The sequence below is a fragment of the Jaculus jaculus genome, chromosome 9, assembly GCF_020740685.1.
Source record: "Jaculus jaculus isolate mJacJac1 chromosome 9, mJacJac1.mat.Y.cur, whole genome shotgun sequence".
NCBI classification, from domain to species: domain Eukaryota; kingdom Metazoa; phylum Chordata; class Mammalia; order Rodentia; family Dipodidae; genus Jaculus; species Jaculus jaculus.
In genome coordinates, this window is record NC_059110.1 from 87,058,178 (window position 1) to 87,082,478 (window position 24,301).

The 24,301-nt window shown below is 47.2% G+C and overlaps 2 protein-coding genes across 3 annotated transcripts; one reads left to right on the plus strand and one right to left on the minus strand.

Annotated features, from left to right (window-relative positions):
* Nucleotides 1–1,311: 1,311 nt before the first annotated feature.
* Tmem199 (transmembrane protein 199) lies at nucleotides 1,312–8,171 on the minus strand. 2 transcript variants are annotated; one of them, XM_004664600.3, is made up of 6 exons: nucleotides 7,938–8,171; nucleotides 4,940–5,013; nucleotides 4,367–4,456; nucleotides 3,041–3,083; nucleotides 2,380–2,492; nucleotides 1,312–2,132 (listed from the first exon to the last, which is right to left on the minus strand). In XM_004664600.3, the coding sequence occupies exons 1-6, from the start codon at nucleotides 8,146–8,148 to the stop codon at nucleotides 2,037–2,039; spliced, it is 627 nt and encodes a 208-aa protein (XP_004664657.1). In that variant the 5' UTR covers nucleotides 8,149–8,171; the 3' UTR covers nucleotides 1,312–2,036. The 2 variants fall into 2 exon arrangements, with proteins under 2 accessions (XP_004664657.1, XP_045014774.1); XM_045158839.1 differs by lacking the exon at nucleotides 2,380–2,492.
* Nucleotides 8,172–8,313: 142 nt separating this feature from the next.
* On the plus strand, nucleotides 8,314–21,463 carry Poldip2 (DNA polymerase delta interacting protein 2). Its single transcript, XM_004664598.3, has 11 exons — nucleotides 8,314–8,513; nucleotides 10,749–10,830; nucleotides 13,152–13,249; nucleotides 15,078–15,174; nucleotides 15,344–15,419; nucleotides 15,632–15,739; nucleotides 16,297–16,433; nucleotides 17,217–17,243; nucleotides 17,460–17,585; nucleotides 20,285–20,364; nucleotides 20,996–21,463. Exons 1-11 carry the CDS (start codon nucleotides 8,350–8,352, stop codon nucleotides 21,108–21,110), a joined length of 1,110 nt encoding a protein of 369 aa, XP_004664655.1. The 5' UTR covers nucleotides 8,314–8,349; the 3' UTR covers nucleotides 21,111–21,463.
* Nucleotides 21,464–24,301: the final 2,838 nt, after the last annotated feature.

The window sequence follows — 24,301 nt, forward strand, 5'->3', positions numbered from 1 at the left end:
ATCTATCTGGAGTTCATCTGTAGTGGCTAGATGCTCTGGCATGCCAATTCTCTCCCTCTCGCTCATAAATAAAAAAAAATAAAATATTTGGGGCTGGAGAGGTGGCTTAGCAGTTGAGCGCTTGCCTGTGAAGCCTAAGGACCTTGGTTCGAGGCTTGATTCCCTAGCACCAACGTAAGCCAGATGCACAAGGTGACACATGCATTTGGAGTTCGTTTGCAGTGGCTGGAGGCCCTGATGTGCCCATTCTCTCTCTCTGTTTCCCTCAAATAAACAAACAAAAAAATTTAAAAAATAAAAATAAAATAAAATATTGGGCTGGAGGGATGGCTTAGCTGCTAAGGCATTTGCCTGCAAAGCCAAAGAACCCAGGTCTGATTCCCCAAGACCCACATTAGCCAGATGCACAAGGTGACACATGCGTCTGGAGTTTGTTTAAAATGGGTGGAGGCCATTCTCCTCCTCCCTCTTTCTGTCAAATAAATAAAAAAATATTTTAAAAATAAGAGTTTAAGGCTGGTCATGGTGGTACACACCTGTAATCCCAGCCCTTGAAAAGTAGAGGTAGGAGGATCACTGTGAGTTCAAGGCCACTCTGAGACTACATAGTTAATTCCAGGTCAGCCTAGGCTAGAGTAAAACCTTCCCTGGACCCCATCAACCCCCCCAAAGTAAAATTAAAAAATCAGACTTTGCCAGGTCAACCTGAGACTAGAATGAATTCCAAATCAGCTTGGGCTAGAGTGAGACCCTATCTTGAACCCTCCCCCACTCCACTGCACAAAAAATATCACATCTTAGGGCTAGAGAGATGGCTTAGTGGTTAAGGCACTTGCCTGCAAAGCCTAAGGACTCATGTTTGACTCTCTAGGTCCCATGTCTGCCAGATACACAGTGCCGCAAGCATGCAAGGTTGCATATGCACACACAATGGGGCACCCAAGTCTGGAGTTTGACTGTAGTGAATTCTCTCAGTCTCTCACTATTGTATTTAAAAAAAAAAAAAAAAAGAAGCAGTGTTTGGATTGCCTCAAAAAAAAAAAAAATTCACATTTTAAATGCCAGGTGTGGTGGCACATGCCTGTAGTCCCAGCACTTGAGGGCAGAAGCAGGACTGTCATGAATTCAAGGTTAGCCAGAGCTACAGAGTTAAGACTTTGCACTCACTCACTCACTCACTCACAAACAACAAAAAAGCAGAGTTTGAATAATTCTCAGAATTATGGAAGTCTTAGTGCTTTGTGTTGTACCAGGACTTGAAATAATGCTTGAGGGCTAGGAAAATGGCTTTGCTGTTAAAGGCACTTGAAATAATACTGGACACAATAAATATTTATTGGATAAATAACTGAGGGTGAAACCTTTCGAGTGCATTATACAAATTCCATCAACATACCACTTACCTAAGTTCTTGGAAGTTCAACATTACAGAAACATCAAGACAGTATAAACAACTTTGGCTCTACCTAACAGACGAAGGACCAGAGCTAGTCATTTGGTCACTATCTCCTAGAAAAGGGACCTGATACCATTTCCTTTTCCAAAAAATATAGCTGCCTGGCTTTTCGTTCCACCATTCTGTATCAACTGGTCTTTTCTTAGGGGATGCCTGTCCTAGTACTTCCTCTCCAGTTCATGATTTTGTATTACAGGCTTGCGGATGAAGATGCTAACTGATCTGTGCATTTGGGCCAGTTCGAAGCAGTACAGTCTACCTCTGCGAAGACCTGGAGTCCACTTACTTCTGATGGAAAATCCCAGTCCTGGCAGTGTCCAGCATGAGCTGGAGAAGGCAGATGGGCACTGGGTTCAGGAGAAGGGACTGAGACCAGATCTTTCCATTTTAAAGACGTGTTCCTCTCTGACTCTCCCACTGCTCCTGGAAATTTACAGCAGACAGGGCTCCCATAGGAGCCTGGCCTAGACCGCTGACTGGAGCCAAGTACAAAGAACCTCGTGGGCTTGACTGAGAGTCACTGATGGGCAGTGCAGCCTGGTCCTCCGAACCTTCCCCAACTTTGACGATGAAGCTCCAGTTACAGCTCTCCAAGTTCGCCCTCCATGGCCCGCACCATAACATACAGCTCGGCCAGACCCACCACAGAGGCAACAATCACTGCAGCCAGCACTTGCTAGGGATGGAGAAAAATGAAGATTAGGGGTGCAACTCTTGGCACCCCTCTCATGAGGAGAGAATCCCCAACCCAGCCCCTAAGTTGTGAGAAAGGGTTACTTTTGGGATCACTTCCCATCGCCATGACTGCTAGAAAGCAAAATGTGCCCCTTACTGCATAAACACACGCACTTTCTAAACTGTGAAAGGCACTTACACACACGCCCTCCCACCTGATGCACTAGTCCTGCCTAGTGTCTACTTACCGAGGCCATTTCTGTGAAGATATACTGGCTTCCTAGGTAAGTGCAAACAAAGGCAGCTACCACTGTGACAATGAAGTTGAAGATGGTGATGACCAGAGCCTTCACTGACCTTACTTTGGGGAAGAGTCCAGAGAAAAAATCTTTAGGTCAACATTCCCCAGGGCCCTCTTACCTCTTAGTTCTCTTTAAAGAGCAAGTCAGGGGCTGGAGTGATAGCTCAGCAGTTAAAGGTACTTGTTTGCAAAGCCTACTGGCCCTGGTTTGATTCCCCAGTACCCAAGTAAAGCCAGATGCAGAAAGTGGTGCATGTGTCTAGAGTTTGTTTCCAGTGGCAAGAGGCCCTGGCATACCTATTCCCTCTCTCAGCTTGCAAATAAAAATAGGAAACAGCAAGTCTGGCGGGCTAGGGGTATGGCTCAGCAGCTAAAAGCAATTACTTACAAAGCCTTCCAGCCCAGGTTCAATTCCCCAGCACCCAGGTCCTAAAGCCAGATGCAAAAAGTGGCACATGCATTTAGCATGCAATTGCAGCCCCTCTCCACACAAATAAATAAAGATGTTTTTAAAAAGAGTAAGTCTGAACCCAGAACGCTGGGATGAGACGGATTCTGCACTGAATCCCAGGGAGAGGCTTAAGCAGGCTGGCTTGCTAGCACCTCACCTTGCTTTCCCAGGTCACTGAGAGTACCGCCATGCCGTGAATTCTGAGGGAGAAACAGCAGATGATTTCAAAATGGAACAGTTCAGTGGCAGCCCACAGAGCACTGTTTGGCTACAGCCTTTTCTATTTCTCAACACTTTTAACTCTGCATTCCCCATAGGTTCATTTTCTAAATCTGACTACATTCTTTGCACCACATGGTGCATTTGAAAGAGAAAGACACAGGCTCCCAGGACCCATCTTCCTTTCCTGTAATACTGCAGAAGCATGCCAAAGATAACAGGAGTCCTGTCACAAAAATGGTTCCTGCCAGGCATGGTGGCGCACGCCTTTAATCCCAGCACTTGGGAGGCAGAGGCAGAGGCAGGAGGATCACCGTGAGTACAAGGCCACCCTGAGACCCACAGTGAATTCCAGGTCAGCCTGGACTAGAGTGAAACCTTACTTAAAAAACCAAAAAAAAAAAAAAAAAAAAAAAAAAAAAGTTGCTGGGCTGGGCGTGGTGGGGCATGTATATAATCCCAGCAGTAAGGAGGCTGAGGACAAACTGACAAGTACAAAGGTATCACAATTAACATAGTCTCTAGCCAGGCTTGGTGGTGTATGACTTTAGTCCTAGGACTTGGGAAGCTGAGGTAGGAGAATGGCCCTGAGTTTGAGGCCAGTTTGGGGCTACAGAGTAGGTTCTAGATCAGCTAAAGCGAGACCCTGCCTTGCAAAACAAAAACAAAAAAGAATTAACAGATGTGAGGTCGATCTGGCTGCAACATCTGTCACCCCACTGATTGCCAGGATTGATTCAGCTGATCTGGCTGGCTAGGTGGTGTCCCCTTTTTCCCTCACTACTCCACGTGCATCCCTCCCGAAGCTACATGCTCAGTCGAAGAGGATGACCTTCCCCAAATGGAGGAGGACCAGTCTTTGGTCAAGGGTGTATGAGAAGCTGTGCGCTCTCCTGCTAGAGCCTTCAAACAAGCTCTCAAAAATAGTCATTTCATTTTTCAGCTAGGAAAAATTCAAAGGCAGAAGGATCCAGACTTCAAGGCCTGTCTGGGCTACATAGTGAGATTTTTGTCTCAAAAAAAAAAAGGAAAAAGCTTCAAGGCTCATCTCTACTTATTTAAGGTGATTTAAAGTTATTTAAGGTCAGTCACAATCAAGCCAAGTCTCAGTAACAAACTGGGACTATATTTAGTTTGCATGGGACAGAGTACTTATGGAAACAGACCAGTATAAAAAAACAAGTTTCCACATTGTTGTTGTTTCCTCTGTTCCTGTTTCTAGTTCAGAGACCTCTTTCTAGGCCCACTGAAGAACTCTCCCTACCTGACAGGTGACATTGCGAGTGATCCGCTCATATTCCTCATTGGCCAGCTGTATTTTAATCTTCTCCAGCCGGGCAACTAGCTCTGGATTCTAAAGCAGAAAGATCACATGAAAAGAATGATATTCTCCTACATATTTCTTGCTATAAAGTATGTCATGATGACTGGTTCCAAGGTGCACCACACTTAGGGAACCAGAAGACCCACATACCAGTTATACTTTCACTGCTTTGGAAACTGATTTACTGGATCTCAGTGTCCCAAAGTTGTCAGAAAAAACAACTTGCCTCTCTCACCAAAGCCTTACAAGACAAAATTATAAGTCCAAAGATTAATAATGATAATGACGCCTTTAATTCCAGCACTTAGGAGGCCAAGGAAGGAGGATCACCATGAGCTCAAGGCCACCCTCAGACTACGTAGTGAATTCTAGGTCAGCCTGGGTTAGAGCAAGACCTTACCTCAGAAAACAAAACAAATAACAATAAATTTAAAAAAAACAAAAAAGATTGATCACTAAAATCAATACTCAACGCAACCAATACCCCACTCTCACAAATATACCCTCACATACCCGAGGAGGCTTCACAAATTCTGGAAGATAGATCTCACTGCCCTCTAGGAGTTCATGAAGATATAGTGTGGAACCTAGGAAGAAAGGCTCAAATTGAATGTAGACACCCCAATCAACCTATGCCCGTGAGAATTTTTATTTTATTTATCTATTTTTTTTTGTCACAGAGTTTCACTATCATACCGTAGCCCCTCAAGTGCTAGGATTTCAGGTTGTGTGCCACCATGCTCAGCTCCAGGATCATTCATTCTTCCATGTTCTTTCTCAAATTTTTAAAGAAAGTTTTAAAATTTTTATTTACTTATTAGAGAATGAGAAAATGAGAATGGGAGTGCCAGAGCCTCCAGCCACTACAACCAAACTCCAGATGCAAGCATCACCATGTGCATCTGGCTTGCATGGGTTCTGGGGAATTGAACCTGGGTACTTAGGCTTCCCAGCTAAGCACCTGAACCACTAAACCACCTCTCTAGCTATTTCTCTTTTCCTTCCTTCTTGCTTCCTTCATTTATTTTTCCTTTCACTTTTTTTGTTGAATTTTTTTTATTAATTAATTTATTTATTTGAGAGCAACAGACAGAGAGGCAGAATAGAGAGAGAATGGGCATGCCAGGGCTTCCAGTCACTGCAAACGAACTCCAGACGCATGCAACCCCTTGTGCATCTGGCTAATGTGGGTCCTGGGGAATCGAGCCTTGACCTGGGGTCCTTAGGCTTCACAGGCAAGCGCTTAACCACTAAGCCATCTCTCCAGCCCTTTCCTTTCACTTTTTTTAAAAAAATTTTATTTATTTATTTAATTGAGAGCAACAGACACAGAGAGAAAGACAGAGAGAGGGAGAGAGAGAATGGGTGTGCCAGGGCTTCCAGCCTCTGCAAACGAACTCCAGATGCGTGCGCCCCCTTGTGCATCTGGCTAACGTGGGACCTGGGGAACCTAGCCTTGAACCGAGGTCCTTAGGCTTCACAGGCAAGTGCTTAACCGCTAAGCCATCTCTCCAGCCCTCCTTTCACTTTTAACTAGGAAAACTCTAGGGCAATTCTACCTAAGTCTTTTCTAATGTCATCTCTCAATTACCTTGCAAACATTAGGTTATTTCTGTCACCATAATGCATCTGTCCTGAATAAGTTGTTGTGATGTACCTCAATGGTCATGGCATTAATCTTTTCAGTTCTAACTGTTATGTTGTCTACCCTTTGCACTTCTAGTTAGGCTGTTAATTCTGGCAAAAAAAAAAAAAAGTTACAATACCATTTTGTTCTATTCCTCCCCTTAAGGTAAAGGAATTGAGGCCCGGGAGTGGGGTGGGGAGAGGAAGACATGATTTCTTCAAAAGGAGTTAGTGGGGACTGGCTCAGTGGTTTAAGGTGCTTGCTTGCAAAACCTAATGGACTGTGTTCAACTCCCCAGTGCCCATGTAAAGCCAGATGCACAAGGTGGCACATATGTCTGGAGTTTGTTTACAGTGGCTAGAGGCCCTGATGTGCCCATACTCACTCTATCTGCCTTTCTGTCTCTCTCAAATAAATGGAAATATTTTTTACAAAGGAGTTAGTGACAGAAGTAGGACTTGAACTCAGATGTCAATCCCAGATCTAATCTCAAATGCTACTCCCCTCCAAAAAAAAAAGAGGAAAAGAACTAGCCTTAACTACTATTGCTTTCAACATGGAGAGGTAGGGGCTGGAGAGATAGCTTAGTGGTTAAGGCATTTGCCTGCAAAGCCAAGGCTTCGGTTCAATTCACAAGGACCCACGTAAGCCAGATGCACAAAGTGGCGCATGCTAGTTTGCAGTGGATGGAGGCCCTGGCATGCCCATTCTCTCTCTCTCTGTGCCTCTTTCCCTCTCTCAAATAAAATTTAAAAAAATTTAAAAATGGAAAGATAGCTCACAGAAAGCTGGAAGAAGACATTCTGCATGCAGTTCAATGGGAGAAAAGAGAAATCACCAGTGAAGATACTCATCAATGGACACTGCAAGCCTTACAATTGGCCAGCCAGGCCAAATGAGCCAACAGGTGCAATAGTGGCACATCTGTTATGGGGGAAACCAACTGCCCTCTAACTGGCCTGGAGACCTGCTCCATGGGAAAGGAATACATCCCTGATACTGAAAACTTAAAACAGGGGTAGTCATGAGCCCAAGGGGTGTAATGTCTGCTGGTGTCTGGCCAAATGTATACACTATAAAACTGCCCAGTAAGCACTTCTGTTAATGTTCACACCCTTATATTAATGCTACTCTCATTTTTGGTAGAGAATCTTCAATTTTCAGATGGCAGTGACCTTGGGACGACTCAGAAGGTATCATGGTGATGGAATGAAATGACCGCACAGTGCTCAGTACCGCAGTATCTTTATCACACCTTCCAGGGCTCAGGGTCTAATGCAGAAGAGGTGGCAGAAAGAATGTAAGAGCCATAGGAAGGGCAGAACTCCATACAACATGCTCCCTCCAGACACAAAATGGCCTGGATATCCATGGCCTCAAAGTGCCTGACACTACCTGCATAAGATCATCATAAAAGGAGGAAAAGATCAAGACATCAAAAGTAAAAGAAAGACTGATTGAGATGGGGAGGGGGTATGATGGAGAGTGAAGTTTCAAAGGGGTAAATGGGGGGAGGGATGGTATTACCATGGGTTGTTTTTTATAATCATGTAAGTTGTTAGTTAAAAAAATTTAATAATATATAAAAAAGGAAAGATAATTCATATTTCCAAGCAGAGCAAGGTCACTACGCTGTGAGTTCCTAATGTGGAGAAGGGGTTAGAAAACTCAAGCCGGGAGCCGCTCCTGGGCTACAACTTCGGATTCCTGCAACGACGGGCGGGCCCGGTGTGCCTGCAAGAATGCCCACAGAAACGGGACGCGAGTGGGACGGCTCGGGAATTTGTCAGCAGGCTTCTGCACAGACTCTCTTCTCGAAGAAGTCGGTCAGCTGAGGACGACGATGGAAACCGGGAGGCGGCTTGGGTCGGGAGACGGGCTCACCTCTTTCTCTCAGGTGCTGATGCAGCTCCCGGATCAGACGGAAGGGAAGCAGACGTCGGGGTCCTCCGGGGCGACCACTGCCCGTGTGCTTCTTCCCCAGGGCGGCCTCAAGCTCGGCCCGCAGCTTCCGGGGCAGCTGCTCACCCTCCAGCTCTCCTCCCGGGCCTAAAGCGCGCACCAGCCGGGCGCCGGCAATCAAGGAAGACGCCATGACTGCGCTCGCTCTGCGGTCAGGTGATCGCGCACCCGGACTTCCGCCCGCGCGCACCGGAAGTAGCTGCAGCCGGCGGCTGGGGGCGGGGCAGGGGGCGGGGCCGCGGCGCGGGGCACTGTGGGGCGGGGGCGGGACGCCGCCCGGGGCCGCGGCTCGGGCCCTGTGTGTCAGCAGCCGAGCGAGGCGCTCGGGCGGGTCATGGCAGGCTGTGCGGCCCGGCGGGCTCTGGCAGTGGGTAGCCGCTGGTGGTCCAGGTCGCTGAGCGCAGCCCGAGGGTCGAGGCCGCTGTGTGCGGCGGGTGGAGCGGGGACCTTCCCGCCGGTGGTGGTGACTACGACGACGCGAAGGCATCTGTCGTCCCGGTGAGGGACGCCGCGACGGTGCTGGAGTCCGGGGGCGCTTTGGGCTCGGGGGTGGGGGGGCGCTGACCCGGTCCCAGGATCCAGGGGAGCATGTCCCCGGCCATTAAGGAGACCCCCCGGGCTGGAGGGTGACTGGAGTCCGCAGCAGGGGCCGACGAGCGCTGCTTAAACATGTGTCGCGGGCAGAGAAGGGAGCGCTACCCCCAGAGCCAGCTCCGTGGGACATTATCTAGTCACGCTGCCCCAGCGAGGCCTGCGTCTCTGGTGGGGGTCTCTACACCCTGTTAGTAGGCTGCCCTTTTAGTACAGCCACGGGGATGTCAGCTCCGGGCCCCCGTCCCTACTGGATCATGGTTCCTCTAAGGAAAGAAAAAAAAAAATGCTGAAAGTGGGAATCGACCCGAGTATGGGCCTTCGTGGGTCCTAGCTTTCTGTGTGACCTTGGGCAGACTAGTGTGCTGTGACTCGTGAAAGGGAATTCCAGCCATGAGGATGGTGTGGACAGGGCCTCCAAGGGATGTCATCACACACACACACACACACACACACAAAGATCAAGTTGAGTAAGAAGTTCACATCTCTAAAATAGAAGGGTCCCTAGAAAGACGAACCCTGTTCGATAACTGACAAAGCTGACCTTATAGTGGCCGAAGATGGATACATAATGGGGAAAGATAGAGCTATTTTCAAGTTAAAAGCCCTGTGAAAACTGTTAAGTCTGAACCAAAACTGTATTGAGAAACTGCAGTACTAGGTGTGATGCATGGAGTACAATAGCTATTAGCCATTAAGGTGCTTGCTTTCAAAGCCTAAGGACTCAGGTTCGATTCCACAAAAGCCAGATGCACAAGATGGTACATGTATCTGGAGTTCATTTGCAATGGCTGGAGGCCCTGGTGTGCCTATTTGCTCTCTTTCAAATAAATAAATGAAATTGTTGTTTTTAAAAGAGAGAAGTGAGCCGGGCTGGTGGCCCACACCTTTAATCCCAGCACTCGGGAGGCAGAGGTAGGAGGATCGCTGTGAGTTCAAGGCTACCCTGAGACTCCATAGTGAGTTCCAGGTCAGCCTGGGCCAGAGTGAGACCCTACCTCGAACCCCCCCCCCCAAAAAAAATAATAAAATAAATAAAAGAGAGAAGTGGAGCTGGAGAGATGGCTTAGTGGTTAAGGCATTTGCCTACAAAACCAAAAGGACCCAGGTTCAATTTCCCAGTACCCATGTAAGACAGATGCAGAAGGTGGCACATGCATGTGGAGTTTGTTTGCAGCAGCTAGAGATCCTGGTGTACCCATTCTCTCTCTCTCTCTCTCTCTCTCTCTCTCTCTCTCTCTCTCTCTCTGTCATATAAATAAATATAAAACATTTTTAAAAAATAAAAAAGAGAGAAGTGGTTAAATCCACCTAAACTACTACAGTTTAAAAGAGAGATGGGTGCTTGAGAAATCTGACCCCCTTTTGAGGCAGGGTCACACTGTAGCCAGGGTGTGATCTTCCTGAGATTACAGGTATGTACTACCATGCCCGGTCCAGATTAAAAAAAAAAAAAAGAAAAGTTTGTTGAATACGCTGCAAAGGAACAGTGGCAAGGACAGTAACAGAAGATCCTCCTGCCTCAGAATGATTGTTTCTTGAGCACTTTGCACTTTTTATACACGAGGCTGTGACACAGATTAAACACAGGCATTGCTCCAAGGGAATTTACAGTCTCTAATAGAGATAAGGCATGGGCACAAGTAACTGAAGTGGGAAGGACAGTGAACCTGCTGTGGGGAGGTCAGCAAAGAAGTGGGGTGAGGGAGTCCTTTTAAATAGGGTATGCAGGCATGACATGACTGTTCAGAGAGAAGAGATTGAGCTGGGAGCAGTCAGACCTAACACAGAGATTGGAGATCTTCAAGCAGAGGCCTGTGGCTGGATCTTAGAGGAGGAAAGGCAGTATGTTTCATGCAAGGGGGCTTTGACAGGACCCTCACTGCTGTCATTGCTCTATACCCTCTCAGTATCATCTTGAAGTCCTGTTACTTTCTGAGTTTTTCACTATTATTATTTTTTTGAGGTCGAGTCTCACTCTGGCCCAGGCTGACCTGGAATTAACTATGTAGTCTCAGGCTGGCCTCAAACTTACAGTAATCCTCCTACCTCTTCCTCCTGAGTGCTGGGACTAAAGGCGTGCGCCACCACACTTGACTCATCTAAGTTTTTCATTTGCTTGTTCTTTTCCTTCTTAATCAGAAACCGAGCAGAGGGCAAAGTGTTGGAGACAGTTGGTGTGTTTGAGGTGCCAAAACAGAATGGAAAATATGAGACTGGGCAGGCAAGTATCGGGCTGGGTCAATTTTCATTTTCATGGAATATCTTAGTTCTGAATGGAGTCAGATTTGATCTGATTGTAGGCCTAAATATGCATGATATGGTTTTCTGTTCCTTCTGTGTGTTAGGTTTTTTGGTGTTTGTGTATGAGTGTATGCATGTATCTGAAGGCAGGTGCGTGCATGCTACTGGATGCAGCTGGAGGTCAGAGACAACTTTTGGGGTTGGTCTTTGCCTTCGGCCTCTTTGAGCCTGGGTCGCTCATTGTTCTTCATCACTCCACACACTCCACTCACCATGCTAGTAGTCTGCAGGCTTCTGGAAAAATCTGTTGTTTTTACCTTTATCTTGCTGTTGGCTTGCTGGGATCACAGGAGCCTGTGCCAGCTTCTGGCTTTTATGTGGGGTCAGGGAACCTGAACTCAGGTACTCATTATTGTATCCAGTTAGCTATCTCTCCAACCCCCATAACATTTTTTTCCCAAATGTTGGAGATCAAATCCAGGACTTTTCCATGCTAGGCAAGCATTGTACTACTGATCTACATCTCATGCTTCATTCCACTTTCATGTTTGGCACCAGACCATAAATTAAGAATAATTTATTATTTTACTTATTTGTAATCAGAGACAGAGAGAATGGGTATGCCATGGGGACCACAATTTTTTTTTTTTTTTTTTGAGTCAGAGACTGTGATGGTGCATGCCTTTAGTCCCAGCACTTAGTACACTGAGGTAGGAGGATTGCCATGAGTTTGAGGCCATCATGGGTCTACAGAGTAAGTGTCAGGTTAGCCTGGGCTACAGTGAGACCCCGCCTCAAAAAAAAAGAAAGAAAGAAAGAGACAAGGTGAGAGGGCTGGAGCAATGGCTTAACAGTTACGGTATTTGCCTGCGAAGCCTAAGGACCTAGGCTTGATTACCCAGTATCCACATAATCTCTTTATACCTCTTTCTCTCTCAAATAAGTAAATAAAATTAAAGAAAGAAAAAAGGGACTGGAGAGATGGTTCGGTGGTTAAAGCACTTGCTTGCAAAGCCTGGTGTCCTGAATTCAGTTCCCCAACACCACATAAAGACAGATCACAGGGTGGTGCATGCATCTGGAGTTTGTTGGCAGCAGCACTAACATGTCCATTCTCTCTTTTTATTCATTTACTTATTTATTTTGGATTTTCAAGGTAGGGTCTTGCTCTAGCCCAGGCTGACCTGAAAGAATTCACTATGTAGTCGTAGTCTGCCCTTGCACTCACAGCAGTCCTACTTTGGGTCCCGGCCTCTCTCTTGAATAAATTAATCCTTTTTTTTTTTTTTTTTTTTTTTTTTTTTTTTTTTTGAGGTAGACCTCCCTGTAGTTCATGCCTGGCTTTGTTTTATTTTTTGAGATAAGGTTTTGCTCTAGCCCAGGCTGACCGGGAATTCACTATGTAGTCTCAGTGTGGCCTCGAGCTCACGGCTATCCTTAAATTAGTAGTTCTTTAAAAAGTTATTTCTGCTGGGTGTGGTGATATACATTCCCTAAGTCCCAACACTTGATAAACAGAGGTAAGAGGACTTCCATGAGCTTGATACTACTCTAAGACTACATAGTGAATTCCCGGTCAGCCTGGGCTAGAGTAAGAGTAAGACCCTGTCTCGAAAAACCAAAAAAACAAAAACAGAAAACAAGAAAAAGGAACAAAAACTTTTATAAAACAAAATGATAAGGTTTCTATGTTCTTGGATTGGAGTATGCTTTGCATATTAATTGATATGGACAGGGATTACTTAGACCATAGGCAGGAGAGATCCACCTTGCAGGAGAGTTTTCTAACACAGCAGGCATGGAAGTCAGAGGAGTGTTCAGAAAAGCAAACCTTTTGTCTCATAACAGTGATGATAGTGTGTAAGCTGTGAGTGTGGTATTCTTTCTGTATCAGCTTCGTTCCAGGGCTCCTGGAGTAGATTTAGGCCCCTCATAGGTAAGGAAGACTTTCATTTTTTGTATGCCTAAAGTTTACCAGGGTTCTTTCCTTCCTGGAGTTTATAGCCTAGAACAGAATTAATGGCATGGAAATATGGCCAGTGGCTTTACACTACACTGAGTCGTATAGGGAGGTTAGGGAAGGCTTCCTAAAGGCCCTATGTGACCTGAAGAAAGACTGGACTCAGCCCAGTGAAGAGTATAAAAATATTCTATGGTTGTGTGTTGATCACAACGTTCAAGGGGAAAGGTGGCAAGACCATGTGCTGTAGTTTCCTGCACATTCGCTGCCACACCTGGGTGGGCTCCACTTGGATGAATTTGCTGGACTGCAGACTTACTGAGGTTTCTCTTATCTCCCAGCTTTTCCTTCATAGTGTTTTTGGCTATCGAGGTGTTGTCCTGTTTCCCTGGCAGGCCAGGCTGTATGACCGGGATGTAGCTTCTGCAGCTCCAGAAAAGTAAGTTTTCCTGTCATCCAGCTTGTTTTCTTCAAGAGGAGGCCTGACTCATGGCAGACCTGTATAATTGGGGCCTCAAGGGTAAAGACAGCATTCTAATGGGCTTTAAAAATAGCCCCAGAGTCCTTCTCTGATGCTGATATCCATGGAAACAAAAGTGCGTCAAATCCCCAGAATGGACTCCTACACTGCTCTCACCTTCTGTAATCAGTACCCCAGAGGACATTTTCGGGTTAGGACATTCTTGGTTTCTTGATGTCCCCTTTGACCCTTAATCTCAAACCATTACTGAAGTACATTAAAAGAGAAAAGGAGGGCTGGAGAGATGGATTAGCGGTTAAGATGTTTGCCTGCAAAGCCAAAGGATCCTGGTTTGACTCTCTAGGACCCACATACGCCAGATGCATAAGGGGGCACATGTATCTGGAGTTCATTTGCAGTGGCTGAAGGCCCTAGCATGCCCATTCTCTCTCCCTCTCTCTGCCTCTGTCTCACTCACTCTCAAATAAATAAAATAAAAATAAAGTTTAAAAAGAGAGAGAGAGAGAAAAGGAGGGGGCTGGAGGGATGGCTTAATGGTTAAGGTGTTTTCCAGCAAAGCCATAGGACCCAGGTTCGATTCCCCAGAATCCATGTTAGCTAGATGCACAAAGAGGTGCACATGTCTGGAGTTCGTTTACAATGGCTGGAGGCCCTGGCGTGCCCATTCTCTCTCTCTATCTGCCTCTTTCTCTCTGTTTGTCGCTCTCAAATAAATAAAAATAAACAAAAAAAAAATTTAAAAGAGATTGAGAGGAGGAGGGCTGGAGAGATGGCCCAGCTGTTAGGGCACTTGCTTGCAAAACATCAATGACCCAAGTCCCTAATACCATATAAAGCCAGGTGCACAAAGTGGCATATACATCTCTGGAGTTCATTTGTACTGGCTAGAGGCCCTGGCATGCCCATTCTCTCTCTATCTCTCTCTGCTTGCAAATAAATAAATAAATATTTTTTAAAAAAAGGAGCCAACATGCCTTTAATCCCAGCACTCGGGAGGCAGAGGTAGATGGATCGCTGTGAGTTCAAGGCTACCCTGAGACTACTTAGGGAATTCCAGGCCAACCGTGGCTACAGTGTAACCCTACCTTGAAAAAAAAAAAAATTAAAAAAGTTGCCAGGGATGCAGGTGCATGCCTTTAATCCCAGCATTCAAGAGGCAGAGGGAGGAGGCTTGCTGTGAGTTTGAAGCCAGCCTGAGACTACAGAGGGGATTCCAGGTCAGTCTGGGCTAGAGTGAGATCCTACTTTGAACCCTACCCCCAAATTTTTTTAACTTAAAAAAATAGAAAAGGAACAGTTCCATTAAATAATCACAGACAGCCCCAAGATAGAGAAGTTCTTATGGCCATGGGGACTGAGGTGGCAATTGGATTCTTTCAACATGGCTCCCTTCCAGGAGGCATCCAGAGAGTAAGACAGTGCTAACTGCGTGGACCCTCCAGCCTCCATTGTTTGCCCTGACTGGGAAGGGCTGGCTGGGGGTGTTGCTGCCAAAGCCCCTTCAGATCAGTGATTTTTTTGTTTTGTTTGTTTTGTTTTCGAGGTAGGATCTCACTCTAGCTCAGGCTGAATTGGAATTCACTATGTAGTCTCAGGGTGGCCTTGAACTCATAGCGATCCTCCTACCTTCTGCCTCCCGAGTTCTGGGATTAAAGATGGGCACCACCACACCCGGCTCAGATCATTGATTTTTGAGCCCACTTAGGTGAAGAAGTGGCAGTTTCCTGAGTCAGGCACAGCTTCTGTTGCTCCTGGGTTGATCTGGGTTGTTCCTCTCACCTTACAGAGCAGAGAACCCTGCCGGCCATGGCTCTAAGGAGGTGAAAGGCAAAACTCACACTTACTATCAGGTGCTGATTGATGCCCGTGACTGTCCCCATATAGTAAGTAAGCAAGACTGCCAGACTGGGGTTCTCTCCATGGGAAAGGACTTTATCCCATCGGGAGGAGGAAATGGAGGGGTGGTAGTCAGATGGTTCATATCAGTTCTGGGCTGAAAGCCCTCAGGACTGGGTAGTGGCCAAGAAACCCTTGACTCACCTTTTGTTTTAGTCTCAGAGATCTCAGACAGAAGCTGTGACCTTCTTGGCTAACCACGATGACAGCCGAGCTCTCTATGCCATCCCAGGTAAGGAGTTAGCATCTAAATGGTGCCTGAGGGCAAGGTGTTCAGTGTGTTCTAGGCAGTGGGTTCTGAAGTGCTGTCATGGGCTGGATGGGATTAGGCTGCTGAGAGGAATAGTGCCAAGGCTGCCTCAAGTGGACGAGGCTGGGACACGCTGCCTCTCAGCCTTTCTTCTCTGCTCTGTGAATCTCACCATCTCTACTTCTCCTCGCCAGGCCTGGACTATGTCAGCCATGAAGACATCCTCCCCTACACCTCCACGGATCAGGTTCCTATCCAACATGAGCTCTTTGAAAGATTTCTTCTGTATGACCAGACAAAAGGTATTCTTTCTCAGAAAAGGAGAAGGGGGCTGGGAGATGGCTTAATGGTTAAAGGCATTTGCTTGCAAAGCCTGCTGGCCCAGGTTTGATTCTCTAGTACCTATGTAAAGCCAGATGCACGAAGTAGCACATGCATCTAAAGTTCAGTCATGGCAGCAACAGGCCCCGGCGCTCGCTCGCTGGCGCTCTCTCAGTAAATAAATAAAAACATTTTTAAAAAGGGACACGGGAGTGGGAAGACCCCTAGCTGTAGGTCAGCAGCCTTTATCCTGTCACGTCAGAGGCTACTGTTTCCTTGCAGAGATCGACACTAAGGCTCGGGACTAATGAGAAGCTGCTTAAGATTGCTAGGTGGTAGCAGCTAGAGGTCTGAGAAATCCCAGTCTAGTTCCTTTTCCAAGATGTCACACCACTCCTCATAGCAGCTCTCTGCCTTCTGGCCTTGCTTTAGCTTCCTGTGTGGGTCTCTTCACCTACATGTCACTAGGAAGAAATTTCTAGGAGGGGCAGTTGGAGAGTAGATACCATGTCTGGTGACGTGTTGTCTCTTGTCCCAGCACCCCCTTTTGTGGCTCGGGAAACGCTGCGGGCCTGGCAAGAAAAGAATCACCCCTGGCTAGAGCTCTCTGATGTCCACCGGGAAACAACTGAGAACATACGTGTCACCGTCATCCCTTTCTACATGGGCATGAGGGTATGTGTCAGCCTTGCAGCAGGACCAGGCCGCAGATTCTGTGTGCTGTCTGAGGTGACGACTCGCATGGAGGGCGTCTAAATCGAAGCTCTTCCTTTGTGGTTCTGCCGCCAAGTGCTCGTGTGTTGTGTGGAGATGAGTGGCCTCCTAGCAGTGGCCTTCACTGTGACCTAGAGCGGGATATCCGTAGGACCCAGGAGACTCCCTGCTGACTCTTCCTTCTTCCCTCGGGTGCAGGAAGCCTTGGTTATGAAGAATGTCTACATACTTCCCCAAGTCAGTGTGCTTTGATCTGCACACTGGGTATATGGTTACAGTAGCCAAGTATTTTATTCATCTGCATCTTGCTTTATTCTAAGCTAGGCCTGTGAATACAAATTTAAGTGAACACTTCCTGCTTTTCAGAACTCAAGGGTCATAGGGGTAGTCAGCACCCGACACAGAATGGCAGTAGGAGATGGCTGTGGGGAGGATGGGGCTCAAGTGGCAGCGATGGGATCAGGGATGGCAGGGGGACTAGTGAGAAAGGTAGGAGCCCTGTGGTTGACTTCTGTTGGAGTTTTAATGCAGTAGGGGAGATGTGAGGGTCGGGAAGGATGCCAGGAGGCTGCTTGTGTGTGTGTGTGCTTGGTGGCTACAGGTCTGTCACCGTCGTTAGTCCACAGACAGGCACAGCTTGGTCAGTCTCTGCAATCTTTCAGGAGTACTTCTGCTTTACTGGAGGGGTTGGTTGGAGTATACTTGGTCTTGCCATCAAACCCTTTGTTTTCCCTTCTCCCACAGGAAGCCCAGAATTCCCACGTCTACTGGGTAAGTGTATCCCTCAGTGGAGCGGGTGCTCTGGAGGTGTCCCTGGGTGTCAGGTGTGGTAATGTGGCATTTACCACCAGGCTAAGATGGAGCCTGTGTAATGCAGATGCCAGCCTTGGTTGCTTTTCACTCTCCACCGAATTCTGGATGTGCTAGCAGAATTCTCTGTTTTTTTCTCAAAAAAATAAAAAAAATAAGCCCCACCCCTTCCCACAGTGGCGCTACTGTATCCGCTTGGAGAACCTGGACAGTGACGTGGTGCAGCTCCGGGAACGGCACTGGAGGATCTTCAGTCTCTCGGGCACCTTGGAGACAGTGCGAGGCCGAGGAGTGGTTGGCAGGGTGAGCACCACTGGCCACAGAGGCCCCGGTCTTGGTCTTGCCAGCTAGCCTGGGCGCTGGGAGCAGGCTTGCTCTTCCTCTGTAGTCAGACACAGAGGCTTCCTGTGTGAATGCATGGAAGGTAGTTAATGAGCCCGTGGTCCCATCACTGGTAAGTGTCAGGGCTGGGATCTATTGTTTTTAACTGCTGAGCCGTCTCCCCAGGGCTGGGATTTAAATCCAAGTTGAGTGTGAAGTGAAAACTTAGGCACGCTCTGTTGAGCACCATCACCGTTTTCCCCACCAGCACTGGAAACTGAGACCAAGGGTCTGTGCTCAGTAGGGAAGCATTCCACTACCCAACTACATCCCCAGCCAGTATATCTTAAAAACATGAATTTGGGGGAGGATCAGAAGTTTAACGTTATCCTCAGCTACATAGCCAGTCCAAGACCAGCCTGGGCTACATAAGACCCTGCCTCAAAAAAAAAAAAAAAAAAAAAAAAATAGGTGTGGTGGCATACATTTTTAATTCCAGCACTTGGGAGGCAGAGCTAGGAGATTGCTGTGAGTTCAAGGCCACTGTGAGGCTACATAGTGAATTCCAGGTCAGCCTGGGCTACAGCAAGTCCCTACCTTGAAAAACTAAAAAGCAAAAAAAAGTAAGATAGAGAGTAATTGAGGAAGATACCTCATTGTTGGCCTCTGGCCTACATGCACACTTGTATACACATATGCTATACATACACATGCCATAAAATAGTGCTTGAGCCAAGCATGGTGGCACATACCTTTAATCCCAGAAGCTGAAGCAGGAAGATCATTGTGCATCCAAGGCCAGCTTAGGCCACATCGCAGGACTAAAAATAAATTTTTTTTAAAAAAATTATTTATTTATTTATTTGAGAGCGACAGACACAGAGAGAAAGACAGATAGAGGGAGAGAGAGAGAATGGGCACGCTAGGGCTTCCAGCCTCTGCAAACGAACTCCAGATGCGTGCGCCCCCTTGTGCATCTGGCTAACGTGGGACCTGGGGAACCGAGCCTCAAACTGGGGTTCTTAGGCTTCACAGGCAAGCGCTTAACCGCTAAGCCATCTCTCCAGCCCTAAAAATAAATTTTATTTTATTTTATTTATTATTTATTGTTTTGGTTTTTCGAGGTAGAGTCTCACTGTAGCCCAGGCTGACCTGGAATTTACTATGGAGTCTGTGGGTAGCCTCGAACTCACAGCAATCCTCCTACCTGTACCTCCCGAGTGCTGGGATTAAAGGCATGCACCACCACGCCTGGCTCAAATTTTATTTTTTTATACAATTTTTTTATTAGAGAGAGAATGAGTGCACCAGGGCCTCTAGCCTCTGCAAATGACCTCCAGATGTATGTGCCATCATGTGGATCTGGCTTATGTGGGAACTGGGGAATCTAACCTGGGTCCTTAGGCTTCACAGGCAAGTGCCTTAACCGCTAAGCCATCTCTCCAGCATGAAAAATAAATTTTAAAAGGGCTGAGCATGGTAGTGCATGCCTTTAATCCCAGCACTTAGAGGCAGAGGTAGGAGGACCACCAAGAGTTCATGGCTACCTTGAGAATACATAGTGAGTTCTAGGTGAGCCTGGGTAAGAGCAAGATCCTACCTTGAAAGATCCCCCCCAAAAAAAAGAAAGAAAGAAAGAAAAGAAAAGAAAAGAAAAGAAAAGAAAAGAAAAGAAAAGAAAAAAAAGACTCAGAAATGGGACAGTAAGAGAGTTTGCTCTTAATGAGAGAGTAACCATGAGGCCTCTCATCTGGAGACTGCCAAGTTCAGCTCCCCAGAACCCACATCAAAACCTGGACATGGGGTTGGAGAGATGGCTTAGTGGTTAAGGTGCTTTCCTGCTAAGCCTAAGGACCCAGGTTTAGTGATTGCCAGGACTCATATAAACACAAGGTGGTGCATGCATCTGGAATTTGTTTGCAGTGGCCAGATGCCCTAGTATGCCCACTCTGTTTCTCTCTATCTCTCTTTCAAATAAGTAAAACTGAATACAGAAAAAAAATTAAAAGCTAGACATGGCCATGCAGCCCAGTCTGTGGAGTATGGGGACTAAGCTGTGGTAACTGGAAAACGGCTAAGGCCTTGGTTGTGTGAGAGACCGGGTCTCAAGCATATACACGGATGAGTGATGAGAGGTCTCCACATACACATGCATAAAGTGCACACCTGTATACACGTGCATGTACCACACTTCATACATATGTATGCACTCCCTCCCCCAACAAAAGAATAGGGCTTAGAAGTATATGGTCTGGCTTCATATTCCAGTTTTATACCCACTACAGAAGTTTGGGCAAATTGATTAACTAAAATCTCAGTTTCTTTTAAAATGCAGATCACACATAATACTTCTGATCCCAAGAGACTAAAATCAACAGAGGTTTGCAGAGGCTCTGTTCTGAGTGAATGCTTGAGGCGGTGTTTTCAGAGCAGGGCTTATGCATCTTTCCTTAGTGCCCTCACTCAGTCAGATTACCTGTCCCAGAGTGAGACTAAAAGACTCGGGCCACTGGCCATGATGGGAGAGGAGGTGCTGGCAGGCAGTGTAGATGTGTATGTTGCAATGTTGGCTTTGGTGGGGGCATCTGGTCTTCGTGAAGTGGCAGTAAACATGTGGCTCTGGTGTACAGAAAATGCATCTCTAGGGCTTGGCCTGACCGTTTTTGCTTGAATCCTTACAGGAACCAGTGTTATCGAAGGAGCAGCCTGCTTTCCAGTACAGCAGCCATGTCTCCCTGCAAGCTTCCAGTGGACACATGTGGTAAGCATGTGCGGGAGCAGGGACTGCTGAGCCCACTGATAACTGCAGTGTAGAAAAGTGAGGGCTGGGTGTGGTGGCACACCCTTATAGTCCCAGCCCTTGGGGGGCTGAGGCAGGAAGATCATGGACTTCCATGCCAGCCTTGGCTACAGAGTGAGACTCTCTTTTAAACCCATGCCAAAAAAAAAAAAAAAAAAAAAAGTGAGAACTTGAAGCAAACTCAGCCTATGGTAAGCTCTGAGCCAGGTAAGATTCTGAGATGGAGTTCGATACCACTCATTGTATGGGACTGTTCCCCAGTTCCTTGTGAGCTGTGAGCTAAGGACTTAGATCCAGAGACATAGGAGTGCACCGAATTGCCTATGTAATTGGGTTTCTCCCCCATGGTCTGTCTTGCCTTAACCCTCAAAGTACAGATGGGTAAGTTGGGCAGTATGCATCTAAGAGCCAGAATCTAGATAGCTGGGTGTCTTCAGGTATAGGCAAGAAGGGCTCCTGGGTCTCTACCTAGTTACCTTGTCAAGTGTAGCCCACCTCTTGCTGTGGCCTTGGAGCTGAGGATGTGAACCCATAAATCCTCAGGGAGGTTTTAGCCTGACTCCCTCTAAACAAGCTTTTCTCTGATTTTCAGGGGTACATTCCGCTTTGAGAGACCTGATGGCTCCCATTTTGATGTCCGGATCCCACCCTTCTCCCTGGAAAGCAATAAAGACGAGAAGACACCACCCTCAGGCCTTCACTGGTAGACCAGCTGAGGCTCCTAGACCAGAGTGGACCCTTCAGAAAAGCTTCTGACCCACGATTGCTACAGAACTCTACTTCTCCCCATCATGGGCTATGACAAGTCTAAGATCTTCTGTAGCATTTAATTGTGGGGATCCTTTTTTTGAGGGGGAATATAACTTTTCTTGGAAGATACGCATAGGACTCCTCCAAGGCTGACTTCCTCTAAAGCCCTGCCTACACCATGTTCCAGTAAAGCTTTCTGCTAAGGAACTGTGTTCAGCGGTCACAGGCCTTGAAGTTTCCTGGCTTGTCATACAAATTGTCAGGAATGTGAGATTTGGTCAATAAACCAGTGCTCGCTTGGCCAATGCCATTCTTGCCCCGAGGGGCTCAGGTTTCCTTTCTCCCCACTGGGGCCCACTGATTGCTTTCCATCCAAGGAGCTGCTGCCTCTGCCAGGATGTCTCCCTCAGAGGCTGGACATACTCGGGGACATGGGCTTCTCAGCCAGTGCGTGGGCACTGAACTAGACCCTTAGCCTCTGCCACCTGCAGGGAAGAAGGTCAGCATCAGAATTGGAGTGGCCTGGCTCATAACACTGATCAGCCACCAGCAGCCCTGGCCTCACCAGGCCTGGGAGGAGCGAGGCAGCTTTCCCGCAGCAGTGGGCTTGTTGGCCATGAGCACGGGTGTGTCTGGTGTGCAGACAAGTTGAGGAATTCATCCAAGCAGCGGCTTAAGACATGGACAGTGAGCAAGCCAAGTTACTTGGGGAGCTTCTCTCCAAGAGCCAGAGACAGATTGGGCTGCATTTGCCCCAATTCTTAAGATTCCTTTTTCACCACCGGACCCTTAGAGATCGTTCATTTTAAGTTAATAGTAAACCTCAGTTCCAGTCCTTGTCAGTGCTGTCCTTAGTTCTCCACCAGGGGGAGCCTGGGTTGTAGGACAGTACAGAGTGAGTCTTGTGATCTAGCTACAACACAAGGTCAGGAGGGGAACAGAAGTAGCCCCAAGCTAGCCACTGTAAACATGGCTCCCCACCATTGAAGCACAGCACCAGGTTATTAGAAATGAGTGTTTATTTCATCACTTAGGCTGAGCAAGGGAAGGACTGCACTTGTAATTCAGGGAACACTTGCCGCCAGGCCCTGCACACCCTCCAGGCACACCAGTCACAGACCGAGTCCAACAAAACCTGCTGCTCCACCTTTCTTTGTGGTTAACAGCTTCCAGCTTGGCTTTCATCCAAACATTGGTTTATCTCCCCTCCCCCTGCTTTTAGTTGAAAAATTCATCCTGTTAAGACCTACTTTCTTTTTTTAAAAAATATTTTATTTGAGAGAGAGAGAGGCAGATGAGAGAGCATGGGTGCGCCAGGGCCTTTGGCCACTGTAAACAAACTCCAGACACGTGTCCCCTTGTGCATCTGGCTTACAAGAGTCCTGGGGAATCGAACTGGAGTCCTTAGGCTTCACAGGCAAATGCCTTAACTGCTAAGCCATTTCACCAACCCTAAGACCTACTTTCTGATTGGAACCAAGAATTCCTTCAAACTAGTAAGCCACAAAGTCCAAGTAAAGAAGCTAAGATCACTTCAGTGAGTTCAGTTAGTGTTTTCCTTAAAACCAAGGAGGTATGTTTAGTCCACAAAGATGAACTACTCCTGACAACTGAGTATTTGAATGTCAAAGCATCAAGGAGAGGCTAAAGGAGATGTGGGGGTAAAGGACAAATGAAATACCTCAGCAGGGAGTTGGGAATTTGAGTATTAAAGGGCTTCTTGAGGGCAGCTGAGAAAATAGGTTGGTGACCTCAGGCAGCAACATTCCAGTGTCTGTGGGAAAGCCTCAAAACCTGGATTTGGCTAAAGGAATGGATTGTCATCCTAACTCCAGTGAAAGCTGGAAGAACTAGTAGATGATCATCAGGGTGCCTGACCTGAGGGTCCCTCCTCTCTGAGAGCTATTTATACATTCAAGACTGACTACATGTCCATTCCTAAGACACTTTTCTCTGTCGTATCATGTCAGCTCAGGTCCTTTGGAGCACCCAACCCTGGCTCTGGCATTTGCCCACAGGCTCAAAGGGGTGAGCTGTGTGCAGCCACTTGGCCATTATAAGAGTAGTCAAGCAGGGTGAATCCAACAGCTCGCGTTCTCCCTGAGGGCCTGCCGATGGCCATGCTGTTTTGTTAGGTTGGCAGAACAGCTTCCTCCCTGACTGCATTCCTCTGGAAGCAATTCAGGTAAAAGGGCCAAGCCAAACATGGGGGAGGAAAACTAAAGTCCTGAGGAATAGTGTTTGGCATCTCTATGGCCAAGTGACCCAAAAGAAGAAACAAAGGCCTTTCCTCCATATTTAGAGGCTCACTGTTGAGCAGACCACCATCCATAGTCAGGAAACCAAGACATGGTGTCAAGGTTAGTGGATGTATGTGGCCAGGCCCCCGGTGGCCTCTGTGCAGGGGCTGCTGGCAGCAAAGGGCTCTCTCCGCTTGCTGTCCTCAGCTGAGGACTATGCAGGCCAGCGCTGTACAGCGTCCATAGGGTCCACGGCCTTTGTGCTGTGGTTAGTGTTTCTGCCCAATGCCTACCCCCATGATGACTTCCTGCTTTTACAGTATGTGAGCATAGCATATCTTATAGCTAAGAGCATCACAGAACAAAATCCAGAACAGTCCTGTTAGACCCAAGCAGTCAATGATGTGACCCTGTGATGGGGGGATGTCTTTGGTTACAGGGTGCTATTAAAATTACAGGGCCCTCCTCTGCTGCTTTTTGGACTGGCCAGCCAGAACAGTAAAGCAGAGCTAGTTTAGGGTTCTTAGATTTAGTTGTTGTTTGTTTATTTTTCCAGGGAGGGCTTCACTTGCTGTAGCCCGGGCTGACCTGGAATTCACTATGTAGTGTCAGGCTGGCCTGGAACCCCCAGCTATCCTCTCTTGGCCTCTTGAGTGCTGGGATTAAAGGTGGGCACCATCACACCAGGCTAAAACAAATTTTTTTAAAGAACTCGTTACATAACACAGGGTGGCCTTGAACTTGCAATCCTTTTGCCTCAGTGTCCCAACTGCTGACATTACAGAATGTGCCACCACACCTGGCTATTACTTCCTTTAACCCTCCTTCCCAACTCAGATTCTACAGAAAAGTAAAGGTTAGGATCAGAAAAATGGTGGGTCCAGGCAGAATACAAATCTCCTGAACTG

Coding starts and splice junctions, on each gene's coding strand:
- Poldip2 (XM_004664598.3), top strand. CDS start 8,350: ATGGCAGGCTGTGCGGCCCGGCGGGCTCTGGCAGTGGGTAGCCGCTGG. Junction 15,175..15,343: donor CCCGTGACTGTCCCCATATA/GTAAGTAAGCAA, acceptor CTTTTGTTTTAG/TCTCAGAGATCTCAGACAGA. Junction 17,244..17,459: donor AGAATTCCCACGTCTACTGG/GTAAGTGTATCC, acceptor CCCTTCCCACAG/TGGCGCTACTGTATCCGCTT.
- Tmem199 (XM_045158839.1), bottom strand. CDS start 8,148: ATGGCGTCTTCCTTGATTGCCGGCGCCCGGCTGGTGCGCGCTTTAGGC. Junction 4,457..4,939: donor AATTTGTGAAGCCTCCTCGG/GTATGTGAGGGT, acceptor TTTCTGCTTTAG/AATCCAGAGCTAGTTGCCCG. Junction 2,133..3,040: donor CAGTGACCTGGGAAAGCAAG/GTGAGGTGCTAG, acceptor CTCCATCCCTAG/CAAGTGCTGGCTGCAGTGAT.